Source organism: Halyomorpha halys, unplaced genomic scaffold (genome assembly GCF_000696795.3).
Source record: "Halyomorpha halys isolate HHAL.00 unplaced genomic scaffold, Hhal_1.1 Scaffold1348.1, whole genome shotgun sequence".
NCBI classification, from domain to species: Eukaryota; Metazoa; Arthropoda; class Insecta; order Hemiptera; family Pentatomidae; genus Halyomorpha; species Halyomorpha halys.
Genome location: NW_027115660.1, coordinates 125,954 through 139,649, shown reverse-complemented (window position 1 = coordinate 139,649; position 13,696 = coordinate 125,954). Strand labels below are relative to the sequence as shown.

General features: G+C 30.6%; 1 protein-coding gene and 1 long non-coding RNA gene across 2 annotated transcripts in view; one reads left to right on the top strand and one right to left on the bottom strand.

The window, feature by feature from the left end:
- LOC106689386 (probable RNA helicase armi) overlaps positions 1-13,696 on the top strand; it is a 35,819-nt gene that overhangs the window by 7,152 nt on the left and 14,971 nt on the right. Inside the window, exons 4-13 of the mRNA XM_014434331.2 lie at positions 1,731-1,937; positions 3,293-3,453; positions 3,612-3,770; positions 3,960-4,097; positions 5,798-5,927; positions 8,033-8,171; positions 8,296-8,537; positions 9,051-9,215; positions 10,073-10,230; positions 12,516-12,680. Of these exons, the coding sequence (XP_014289817.1) occupies positions 1,731-1,937; positions 3,293-3,453; positions 3,612-3,770; positions 3,960-4,097; positions 5,798-5,927; positions 8,033-8,171; positions 8,296-8,537; positions 9,051-9,215; positions 10,073-10,230; positions 12,516-12,680 (1,664 nt within the window). The remainder of the gene's footprint in view (positions 1-1,730; positions 1,938-3,292; positions 3,454-3,611; positions 3,771-3,959; positions 4,098-5,797; positions 5,928-8,032; positions 8,172-8,295; positions 8,538-9,050; positions 9,216-10,072; positions 10,231-12,515; positions 12,681-13,696) is intronic.
- The window catches only part of LOC136797095 (uncharacterized), a 21,298-nt gene continuing 18,194 nt past the window's right edge, over positions 10,593-13,696 (bottom strand). The window contains exons 2-4 of the long non-coding RNA XR_010844917.1: positions 12,511-12,728; positions 11,925-12,093; positions 10,593-10,824 (exon numbers count right to left, since the gene is read on the bottom strand). This is a non-coding gene — a long non-coding RNA (uncharacterized lncRNA). The remainder of the gene's footprint in view (positions 10,825-11,924; positions 12,094-12,510; positions 12,729-13,696) is intronic.

Genomic DNA, 13,696 nt, shown 5'->3' with positions numbered 1-13,696 from the left:
ACTTATTCAAGCATTCGGATTTTGCTTGTTCATGTGACGCTTGCTTCATTCTCCACAGTGCCAAGCATTTGGCTCTTAACAAGAAGTAGTCACTGCCACATTCCATCCTTTGCAGGACTCACATCCATTATTGGTAGTAGGCTATGGTGCTGGGTAAGACAGTAATCCAAGATAGAAGATCTGTGAATCGCTGTTTACTACAAGTGAACTGATGCTCCTATCTATGCTGGAAGAAAGTGTTTTGTACTTTTAGGTCAAAATCCTCGCAGATATCACGGAGTCTGAGGCCATTATCATTTATTTTCTCCTCCCCGCATGTACCCACCACCTGATTTCCTTTTTCTTCCTTTCCAACTCTAGCATTCATATCTCTCATTATAAACACTTGGTCCTTATGCCTAATCTTCTCTAGATTAGATCTAAATACTTTGTCAAAAAGGTCCTTTTCGGTGGCCAATCTATTGGTATCTGGGCTGAAGATTCTGAGAATTGAAACTTTATAGCTGAATACTCTCAAGTCTGTTGTTATAACCCTTTCTGAAACCATCTCATAAAAGGTCACCCATCGTTTGTGTTTCTCTTGGATCGCAATGGAGACACCTGCCCTAGCCCGCTCACCTTTATCCACTCTACTCCAAATGTGGATCCAATCTTCAATTCTTTCCTGTCCTCTTCGTTTCACCTTTGTTTCCATCAGAACAACAATATCTGCATTCGACTTCTCCAGCTCGGCGAATACCTCTGTTTTTTTATTCTAGAGATTCTGCACGTTCCAGCTTCCAATTTGTAAAGTCCATTTCCGTTTCCAGGTTTGTTTACCAATATTTCCATCCAGCTTTTTCTTTTTCTTACCTAATTTAGCTAGCTAGTTTTTCTATTATCAGGGTGCTGGCCTGGTAGAAACCCCTAACCTGGAGGACCAGGGGTTTTCTGTTGGGGTCACCTTCCCTTAGACTGGTTGCCATCCCTAACTTACGGCCCTGCCTGCCCAGGCATCCCCCGTTCTGCAGGGGAGGGTGCACTTAGGTGTAGGTAACGATGCCGTTCTTGGTTCAGGGCTGCTATTCGATATATAAATACTCCTGACCTGTCAAGCTGGCAGGCCATCCCTCTATCCACTGCCCGCAGACCCGCTCGGTAGCCTGAACTCAACCCTGAGCTGTATATAGTATTAAGTAAAAACTAAAAATATAATAATACTAATTATTAAAAAAAATTAAATTAGATTAAATAAAAAATAATAGTAAAAATAACTGAAAGGAGTTTGAAGTGAATAATAAAGCTGGGAATTTACAATTAGTGAGTAACATAATAATGGGAATAAAACAAGATGGTACAGAATATGATAAAAATAAGAATCCAATAATGTCTAGTACCAAGCATACATATACATTGCTAATTCTTATTGTAATATATTAAATAATTATGTGGAGTTAAGAATAAATACAGGGAAATATGGTCATTTGGTGAATCAAAAATGACTTCTTAAAATGATTCTTATTATGGATATTTGAAATTTTTTGTCAACTTTTTTGGAATAGCTCGAAACATCCATTATAATACAGATTTTAAGATATGAAAAATGATTGAATTTTTTCCTTGAAATAATACAATTGGTATATACCAACATTATATACTTTGAAAAATAATTAATAAAAATTTAATTTTAATTTTTAAACTTTGAATTGTCATTTATTTCCTTTGATATGTTAACAAAGAGATGCTTTCAGGTTTTGGCTAGTGTTATCAGAAGTGATTCAGAAGCTGGATACAAATGGCGAGCTATTCAAGTTGTTGCTCAGCTGCGTCAGTTAGGTGTTCGTTTGTCAAAAAAAGCAGAAGAAGCCCGTCGGGAGCTATTACTCGATAAACAAGGAGTTTTTATTTCTGTTTGTTCCAAGTTTACTGTTGACCTCAATTCTTCTCTCGAGTTTGTTGTTAGTAATTTATTAACTATTAACAAATAGTATTTAACATTTAACTGTTGTTATTTGTTAGTACTCTTTATAAATATAAACAATTTCATTATCAGTTTCTAAATAAATTAGTGTGGCTTTGGAAGAGCTTATGTGTGTAGAGCAGTGGTTCCCAATTCAATGAAGTTTACGGACCACTAAGCTAGAAATTGAACCATGTATAGTCCATATTAACTCCCAACTTGGAAAATATTTTAAAATTAGATTGGTTAATTGTGCATTCTGAGTCACTTTAATTATGCATTTTCATGTTTAAACCTTTCAGCTGACATCCAAACATCAAGAAAGATAATTAATAAAATAGTTCTAAAAATAAATCATCATTAAAATATGTGTTGCATGTCCCTGCCCCTGCCCACTCTAAGGCTCTCAAAGCCCACTTGTGGTCCACAGACCACTGGCTTAGAACCAGAGTGGAGCATAATTTAAATGAGAAAATATTATTTTACATCAACATTTATAATCAGAAAATTATGAATAGAAGATAAAAATAAGAAGCAAACGTTGCAATACTTTTTTGTTAACTTATGATTACAGACAGCACACTGGTAGTACCTTACTCTTTTCAAGTCTATGCCGGTATTAATTAAAATTATACTTGTGAATTACATTGTGTTAAATAAATTAAAATTAAGATAAATATACAAGAAAAGAATTTTTCGAACGGATTAGTATAGCTCGTTGTAGATAATTTATTGATAATTTCAAAAAATTAATAAAATTTAAAATTGTTAAATTCACAGAGAAATGTCGGTACATAAAGAAATTGAAGACAAAACTTTAGTAAATACCATGAAATAAAAAGATAATAATTTTTATTAATGAAAGATAAATAAACCAAAAAATACTTTTATCTACTTAAAACTTCAAATTATTAAATGTATTTGAAATCTAAATTACAATATTTAGTATTGTACATGGAAAAGGAATGATTACATTTAATTCAGCTTATAACTGACATTAAAAATTGTAAGAATGTTTCATTTAGATGAGTTCATAATAATTGCACTGTACTAAATACTGTCGGTAGATCAGTTGATACTCTCATCTTGTCAAGCGGTGATGTGCCTCTGGTCCAGCTGTAAATTCTTATTTTTGAATTTTATTTAAATTTTAAATAATAAACTTTAAAAAATAAGTTTTATGTCAAATATAATTAAAGTAATGTATTTGCAATAAATAAAAAAATTAAGATAAATGAGCGGTCTTAACACTTGGAACAATTTGTTATGGAAACAAGTTGCCTCTTGGCATAGACTGGCGTTCTTGTGTACTACTTTTTTTCAATCTATTATATGTACCTTTTATTTCATCAGGTCGAGGTAGTGAACAAGAGCTGCATTGAAAAAGATCTTGAGAGAGTCAGTCTTCTGTCAAAGGCTGATTTATGCCAGATAACTTTAATAAACCCTACGGACCCCGCTATGACCATACAAGCGGGCCAAGTAGTGCCCTTCACATTCAGAATCGATGGGAAGTAAGTTCTGTATGGAAGTAATCTTTATGTTCTAGTCATTTCATATCTCAAAGGCATTGTAATTCTTTTAGTATTACTTCAATTGTAATTTGTACTGTAGTACTACTGGTATTGGTTTCAGTGACACATTATTTATTAATTTTTTTTTTGGATTCAAGGTTTGTGGGGCGGTCATCGGAACAATATGTTTGGGTGTTTTCAGAATTTATTATTGGAAGAATATTCGATTTAGAAGTAGTAGACTTGTCTTTAGCAGAAGCCGAGCAAGAATGTTCTACTTCACAATCACTTATTCCAAGGAAGGAAGTTACAGCGACGTAAGGGAGTATTTACTGATTTGTTTTTCTTAGTTATTCAAACATTTTGAAACATTTATGTGATTTAATTAAAGTCTAAAATGATAATGGTATGTAATATCATAAAATTAAATATTCCTTTTTTTTTTTATTGTTATAATCTTTTTTGTTTAAATTAAATTTTAACATTATTGTTTCCAATTTCAAAAGGCAACTGTTGGACCGGGCGTCTGGTGTTATTATGCCTGGGCGAAGATCTTTTTCTCCTGCTGCTTTTGTCCCTGTGAAACTTGGGCAGTTTCCATTGTCCGAAAGAATTTTGATATCTGCTTTACCTGATGTAAAAATGTTAGTTTTAATTTTGTTTATACAGTTTTAATTATAACAGTAATAATGTGAAAACTTCATTTTATTACAATTTTATTAATTAAACTATAATTTTAAATCCATATTATATATTCAATTTTTATTTTCTAAAATCAGGCCTTATCAAACATATTTATGAATTTAGATGTTTAAAGAGATTGTGACCGTATTAATTCATTTTGTTCACTTTCTAAAACTGAAAATAATATATAAAACCTGTAGTGTTGTATAGTTGTAAGGCATCGTCGCTTACTGGCCTGCTTGAAAAAAAAAAATTGAAAAATTGGAACGTAAAGTTATGAGGGTGATAATGGATCCAAAGTGGGACATGGAAGACAAACGAGGAAATAACATTAGAGGCACAGCAGTTGATTGCGCTTGATATGAAAGAAATGGTTAGGTTATAGTAAACAGCACCCCATATGCCAGAAATGGCAAGGGAGGGGGATTAAAAAAAAATGATTTATAAGACGTTGTCACGTCAAAAATATGTCGCCTCGGCGCGAAGCGCCGAGGCGACATATTTCCGTGACAACGTATACTCTATAATCCTCTTACCCCCACCACCTCACTCTTACCCATCCCCACCACTACCTTCTCCGTTACGGGACACTTTTGCCTGCATGACTCTCAGCATCTATAATCCTCTTACCCCCACTACTACACTACTAATTACCTCCCCCACAATCTACTTCCGTTACGGGACACTTTTTCTAACATGGCATCCCGCAAAATGATTTATAAGACGTCACGTCAAAAAAAAAAAGGTTATAGTGAACAGAGCATGTTGCTAGAAGCCACCCAACAGTCCCTCTCTGGGAAGTGCCCCTTTATTCAATCAGTTTTCTCCAAAATGGCTAATGATTTTTATTAAGCTCGGTGAATCAATGAGCATTTAAGTTTTCTTTAATATCAGATGGATTTTATCCTCATTGAAATAGACTAATAGGGCTTAAATGCTGAATTTTCAAAAAAATCTTTCTTTAATGTTGTTTATTTAAAAAAAAATAAACATTTCTCATTGTTAGCAATAATATAAAGTGTATAAATACAAAATATTAAAGAATTTTATTAATAACTAAATGAAAAATAGATAAATTCGAGCGGTAAAATGCCGTGACCACACAATCTTTCCCAATTGCGTGACTGCTAGATTATCTTTTGTTAAACTATTCAATTCATGGCAGGAAAAGAAGTTAAATGTGTTATTCCCGTCTTGAGAAACCCTAATATACTAACCTAACTTTTAGAGCTACAGAAAAATAGAAAAAAATTTTGTTCATAATTTTCATCTTATCTGGGCTTTAGTTTTTGTTTTGAGAAAATAAAAAAATAGTGATAACTTCAACATGAGCTAACTTACCTACACAAAACTTGAGGACGTAAGTAGGTTGTCTGATAATAAAGTAAAAGACGTAAGTAAAAGTTATCTGATGTCCGTACTACACCACATTTTTTAATAATACATCAGTCAGACAAATATCACATTCTCAAGAGATAATGGTACAGGATGATGTTAATGAATACTCTATTAGTATAGACGTGATTCAGAGGTTTCGTTTTTCAATTTAATGCTAGATGCTGCTGAACTTCTCAGATTCTCTTATAAGAACATTAATAAGTGTTTATCAATGTTAATATTTTTTATTTTGTTTTAATGAGTCAAAATTTTATATTTTTAGGAACCTAGATGATTTGATGATACGTGTTGAGAAGGTTTTACCATGCTTGAAAGAGGATTTGTCTCCCAAAACATATTTAGCACGTATGCATGGTCTTCTTTATCTCGAGGAAGTGGCTATGCTGAAGCAGGTATATCTGTTAATTATTTTAAATATTTCTTTATCTTTTTTTGTTTAATATTTATTTTTCCCTTTTTTCAAATTTAAAAATTTCAATGCTAGAAAATTCTTAGTAAAAGCTTACAATGTTTGACCTTTATACCCAATTAAATAAAATTGTTCCTTCAGCAAATCTTTTTTTTGTTTGTGAAACTTCCTTTTGGAACTTCATACATTATTATTTCTATCCAATATGGTTTCCTTTAAATATCACTTTATCCTTCATTTCATAAGTCTTCGATAATCTTGTGAATTATAAATAATGTTTATTTTATCCTCATATCATTGTAAATAGCACCTGTACTAAGTTCATTTAGGTTATTTGGAGAACATATTTCCCACATTAATATGGTAATTGAAAGACAATATTTCTCGTATTTATTAGTGAGTATCTTACATTTAGAATCTATGTACTTTTCAAACCCAAAAACAACATTGACTGACTGTATGGCTGGTTTTGAATCATTTTCTATAGCATTAGACGAGAGCACCGATTTGTCCGAAACAGCTCAACTAGCTGTATTTATTTGAGGTGTTAATAAAGAGTTCACTGTTACTGAGGAATTGCTTGCTTTACAGCCGCTATAAGGAACCACTTCAGGAGAGGAAATGTTTAATGAAGTTGAAAAGGTATTCAAAATTTTTGGCTTGCCATGGTCAAAATTAGTTGGTGTATGCACAAATGGTGCACCTTCTGTGGTCAGCTTACGTAAAGGATTTGTGCGTTTGGCAGTACTTATAAATGTGAACAGTTCTTTTCAATGATGAAAATGAATAAATCAAACCATCATACAAGGTTGACTGACGATAATTTGGAAAATTCTTTACGTCTTTGTATCAGTGGAATTAATCCGAACATCGATGAATTAGTTTCCCAAATTCAAGCTCAGGTGTCTCATTGATTTCGGTGTCGCTATTTAATTTTTGTAGATTGTAAAAAGTCCAAATTTTACGATTTAATTATAATGTTGTACCTATTTTTTTTTTTCATTTCATTTTGTTATTTTAATAAATTGTATTATAATAACAATGTCGTATTATTTCATGTCTGATATCTATCGTTAAAAATTATGAATATTACTTTACAACACTACTTTTAAACGTGTCCCACGAACATATTTACAAATTAAAGTTTGGTCCATAACATGTCAATGGTTGCCCATACCTGATTTAGATCTACAATTTCGGCCCTATCAATTTTTGTTGTATCTCTACAGGATATACCTTAGATAGAATCAGATTTTTACGTCTAGAATGAAGTGTGTACTTTTATCATCCATTTTTCAATTATTTTTGGTACTTAAAGGGTTCAGACAGCATTTAAATTTGGTTTTTGGTCTCTCTGAATCAAAATGATAGAAAACATGAGGCCTAAGACATTTAGTTGTATCTCCCATTGGTCAAAAATTAGATAATGGAAGAATTTTAGAAGGAAGAATCCATCATAAAGAATCAAGATTTAGGTACTAAACTATTAGTAGCTTAATTTGACAGTATGCAAAAATGAGTTGATGTCAAATTAAAATCTTAGAAATCCGTTTTCACAAAAATTAAATTTTTGAGTTGTGTTAGTGTTACATTACATTGGGAGTGTAATATCATTCATAAAAGTAGAATTTATTCTGATCTCTTTTATAATCTAATCTGAATCTAAATCATCATATATTGTTAAAATAAAACAATATTTGTTTATGTTTACTTACCAATATTTTTTTGGTTTAATGGGAGGAAATTGTTGAAAAATTTTCATGAAATTTTATCACAAAATATTCTCATAAGGATTTATCAGGTGAGTGGAATATATAGTGTAGTTTTATATAAATTATATTTTATATAAATATTTAGTATAATCTTAGCTCAGACATTCTCACCATAGAACATTTTATAAGTATATCTAAAAATAATAACCTTAGCTCCTCAGACATTCACACCACAGGACATTTTATTAGTATATCTAAAAATAATAACATTCTCACTACTGAACATTTTATAAGTATATCTAAAAATAATAACATTCTCACTACAGAACATTTTATAAGTATATCTAAAAATAATAACATTGTAATCTGTATAAAGGTTGGTGAGCTTCAAATGGATAGAGCATCATTTAGGAAACAAAAAGATTGCCTCGTTTTAGATGTGCCCCCACTTTCACCCTACACAAGTAAACTAGTAGCTGGTGACATGCTTATAGCATCTCTGCCTGAGGCTGCAGGTTTGTTATGAACAATGTGTTAATAAATTTAATATGTTTTAAAATTTATCTGATTATAAGTTTATTCATTATTTTTATTTATTCTGATTTTTAGTTTATTCATTATTTTATATTGTTTGAACAGATGAAAGGAAGTATGAGGGTGTCATCCATCGTGTTACACAAACAGAGTTGTGGCTTCAGTTCGCCAAAGATTTTCATGACTCTTATGGAGAAGGAGTAAAATATTCTGTATCTTTTGTGACATCAAGAGCCTCTTTACGTCGCATGCATCAAGCTATTAACCTTGCTGCAAAACATCTTGGATTCGGTTGGCTCTTTCCAACTGGAGTAATTCCTAGGTTACCTCAAGTTGTTGTTGAAGAGGTTATTAATTTAGTTTTTAATTTCATCCTTCCATTAATGTGGTTATTAGTAGTAGTAATCCTAAGTTATTATTAGTAGTAATTCTTTAGTTCTTATTAAAGCAAATCTGTTAAAAATTTCAGAAAGTAAATGTGTATGTTTGTACTGGTATTACAATAATAGTCATCCAAAAGTACATTTTCAAAATTTGGTATTGTGAACTAAATTCTTTCTGCCAGTAACATCGTATCAATATATTTTTTTCATTGGTGTAAAATATGTGGTTCTGACAATAAAACATTTGATAGTTTTTTAGAAAAGTATTGCTATCTAAGGTGTTTTAAATTAAGTTAAATCATGGAGCTTTATTACTTAATCTGTCTATACAGTTAAAATGATAACCTTTGAAATACACTAGTATTTTTTCCTTATATTACATGATTATTTCATTTAAACAATGAAATATTTATGTTTTTCTAAGTATTAATATCTAATTATAAAAAAAGGTTTCTGAATTCTATGTCTTAACTTCAGGAAATCGAAGAAAGTGGTTCTACAAAAACTGTTAGGAAAGATCGGGGGTCCAAAAAAGTGAATAGCTTACCTGCACTCGAGAGTAAAGACTTACTATACAGCCCTGATCCGAGGAAAATATCCATTGCTGGACGAACCAATTTGAGTATTGACCATAAATTCCAGGTATTTATTTGGTAGTAATTTTCTATTTCTAAAAACTATATTGTTTTTTATTAAACCTAAATTGCTGGGCATGCTATATTGAGTTAAATTGAAGAAGTGGCCAAGGGTTTGTTTTCCTGGCTATTATATTGGCAGAATACTTCTGGTGTGGACAACCAGGATGATGTTTCAGGATTTAACATACTCATTAAACTAAGGTCGCTCACAGTTGACTCTTACCTGTCTTACTTACTTAAATGTTCAATTGAGAATATATAGCAGTTATTAAAAATTGCACCAGTTGTCCAAATACCACATACAGAGAATTACGGAAACATGTGTCATACAGTGTAGCTAGTAACTAGGAATGCTGTGTATATTGAGATGACCTATAAATTGGCTTTGAGTATAGGCAAATTTCCTGAAAAAAAAAAGAACAATTGATATTTTGGAACTTTCTTGCTTAGGGCTTATGGTCTGTTGTTTATATGACATTAGAAGTAACATACAGCTTGCATCTCATCCCAATTTAAATGAAAGTGAGCCTAACTAATCAGCATCTTAATGCTTAAAAAAAGTTAAATGCTTTAGAAAGTTAATTTAAAAAGAAAAATTCTAATATACAAAAAACATTATCAATTTTTGAACTTGCTAGCATTGATATTTTTCACTAATTTTAATTCACTATTATACTCATTTAAATTATTTGAAATATTTTTTTAAAAAAATTATCCCAGAGTAAGTTTAAAATTTCCCAAATCATGTTTGAATTCATTTTAGTCTTAAGGTAGGGTATTCATTTACAAAATTTAAACTATTTTCTTTATGATTTCTCATTTTTGAATCTTATGGTTTCCTCTTTAAAATATTGCTTTTAGGCCTCATTGTTGAAAGCTGGACAACGTGGTAGAGCCAGAAGGTACAATAACCGAGATATTCAATGGAACAGACAGGGTAGTGGTTATGGTATGCATTGTACCATTGACAATGAGGTCCGTGTGAATATTGGTTTAGAAAGAATAAAAAAAATAAGATGGTAAGTTTTTGTTATTTCAATTAAAAAAATGAAACTCTTTTGCATCTAGCTTTTTGAAATCATAAAGATTAACATTTCATTTATAATTTTAGTTAGTAACTTTAATGAGGTGTTCATGGTTGACCATAGATTGATATGAGGAAAAGATGGTTGAGGTGTGTCAGCAAAGATATACAAATAAACAAAACTTATTTTTGCTAACATTTCTCAGGGCTGAAAAAACAGAATGAGAGAACAACCTTAATGCAGAGAAGCATAAAAATAAAAATAAAATAATAATAAAAAAAACTTGTAAATATACATAACAATGATTTAAGTAGATAGTAGTTGATCGATAGCAATAGAAATAAAAATTTTTTTTTTTACTACGCCAAAGGAGGCATTTCTGCCATTTTGTTTCGTACAGCCCAGTAAAGTTTAGCTCTGCCGATGTACCTCCCGTCTGTAGTCAAGTCCGCTGTTGCCGCACATGCAAATATGTGATCGCCAGTCATCATCTCACCAACTCCACACAGGACACAGTCCGAAGATTCAGTCACTCCTATTCTCTTCAGGTGGTGCTGCAAATAGTCATATCCAGTAGCCAACCTGAAGCTGAAGAAATAAAATATAATATTGTAGAAATAAGAATTATACAAAATAAATGATAAAAATAATAAACAGAGTTCATGTAAATAAAGAAATAAACATATTGAAAGTTGTGGAAGAAAATATAAATAATGAGTAATGGAATTAGCTAAATGAGGTATGTAAGTAATGTATAAATTTAATGAAAAAACATTTAAATCAAAATAATGAAATTTATAAAAACAAAACGATATATATCATACAATGGGCAAAAAGAAAACAGAATATGTGTTAAAATGGATAAAAGATACAGAGTAATATAGTTGAGTAAAAATAATAAGCTAAAATAAATATAGAATGTCCCGAATAATGAATAAGAAAGGAATATAGAAGAAGAGATACGGAGAGTAGGGAAAAAAAAGAAAGAAATATTTTAAAAAGGCAGAAAGACTTACTTAGGCGAGAGTTCCGTCTAACTGAGTGGATACCAACTCATCCAGTAGGTAGTAGGTATACGTGTAAATGAATACGTTACACCAAGTGGAAATTTTTATTAAAAAGTGACTTGTATAACTAACAATGAAAGACTGTTTAGTTAAAATTTTATCTCATGTGTGTTACTAATTTCTTTGCATTAATCTTATTTTTAAAATTTAATTTTTTTTCCTGAAGTATTATTTTATATATTTATATTGATATATTGTTAGTTGACCGTAAAGATTTAAGAAGAACCATCTTCTTATATTTTTTATATAGATTTTGTTCTTGAGCTGATAAATCGATGTAAAACGAGTATCTGTATGACTTTGTTTTTAATTTTTTTTTTTTACTAAAAGGTTCGGGTCAAATGACCAGTTTTGGAAACTTGGAAAAATGATTTTTTACTACTTTTAATTATGTGTTTTTTTAACTAAATGTTTAAAGATTGTTGTTTATTTTGATTTAAAAAGTCTTAGAGTGATAAAAAAATAAAAATATTTTTATGTTTACCTCAAGTAGTTACCCTTGAAGGATAAGAAAGGATTATTTAATCCTCTTTTCCTATAATTTTACATACACAACAGTGTCAGTAATATAGAACCTGACCAAATTGTATACTTTTGTGAAACAAATCCATTAAAACTTACTTATCACTTATCGAGATCTAATCTTTAAATAAGAGTCAAGCAGTGTTATAAATTCTATTTCCTGGCTGACATCTTTATTTGCAATATGCTGTGGTAAACTGAATTCAAAGCATTCTCAAAGTCTATGTAATCATCAACTTGGCTCTAAGGGCGAAGGTGATGTGCTGATCTGAGAAAGAAAGAAATTTAGTCAAGATAGATCTTCTTGGAATAAATCTGTTATGTTGAATTATTATGTACGCCCTTACATATACTATTAATATATTGAATAAAATGTTTTCATAAATTTTGTGAATAATTATAAAATCAAAATTGGTAAGTAATTTGTGACGTTAGAAGCATTTCCTTTCAAAAAACAGAATTTATACTTGTATTTTTTACTTATGTTGGAAAATTCTTCATTCTAATTGATAAATTAATCAAAAATTCTAATAGTAAGTAAATTTTTATTTTCCTTTATAATCGATACTAGAATTCCATCTGACCCCTTAGATTTGGAAGTGTTAAGATTCCTAATACCAAATTGTGAAAAACATTTTATAAATTTTGTTATATTATATTATAGTTAATAGAAGTTATGTTATACCTTAGGTTCAATAAAGGCCTTAATAGGCAGCAAAAAGAAGCAGTGAAGAACGTGCTGCTAGGAGAAGCCAGGCCGTTGCCATACGTTATATTTGGCCCGCCAGGCACTGGCAAAACAGTCACGGTTGTTGAAACCATTTTGCAGTTACATGCTCTCATTCCGGAAAGTAGGTGTGTATTTGTTTCCATTTCTGTTGTTTATTTGGTCCTTCCCATAACCTGCAGTTATAAACATCAATAGGGTGTTGTACAATTTAAGACACACAATTTTTTGTGTCACAATTTTTTTTAGCTTGTTTTATGAATGATATATATCATATTTAATGTGTTGTATACAATATCATGTTATTAAACTATGAATACTGTGTGTATATATATTATGTAATAATTAAAAAATTATTTAAATGAAATAAAAAGAATTTTAGTAGTTTTAACTAATTTCAAATATAAAAGATAGCTTGGGTTCAAATTAAAAACTTTAATATTAAATAGATAATAGAATTTTATTTAAATTTTATGACATAATAGACTCTTCTCTCAGGGCGGGTTTCCAGGCAATCAGAAACAGACGACACTTTACTACTAATTACACTTAAACTTAATAGCTATTTTACAAATGTAATAAATTCCAGTTAAAAACAAAACTAACCAAATACGCAATCTTCCCTTGACGATTGATGATTGTTGATATCCTCTTGTCTATCATGCTATGTCCAACCCATAACAATGGCTTCCAGTCTTTCCCGCTTCTAGCCGACCGACGTCCTCTCACCACGTCAGCTAAATCAAGAGAGCCCATTTCCTCTCCTCTATTTTGAATCTTTACCGGTCAATCCAAAAACAATCGATTGTAGTACATTCGCTCTGCTTTATTTGCTATGATTTACAATGTAAATAGTTTATAGATAATTGTTATGTTCTTCTATTTCTTCTTTGATTATTCTTTTTCTCTAATTATCGTATAGAAACAACAAAAGTTGAAAAATTTCAATCTATCTCAACACAAACACTTCGGAAGGACGCGCACCACCATCTTCCTTGTGTTGCGTATTTATTTTAAACAATGAAAACTGGTTAGCTTGCTTTTTGATTTAAAATAACAAATAAACAATACTGAAACGATATATATAAAATAAAAACATAACTAAAATCATTTATATGTAAATATCAACTATTGATTAAAAAAG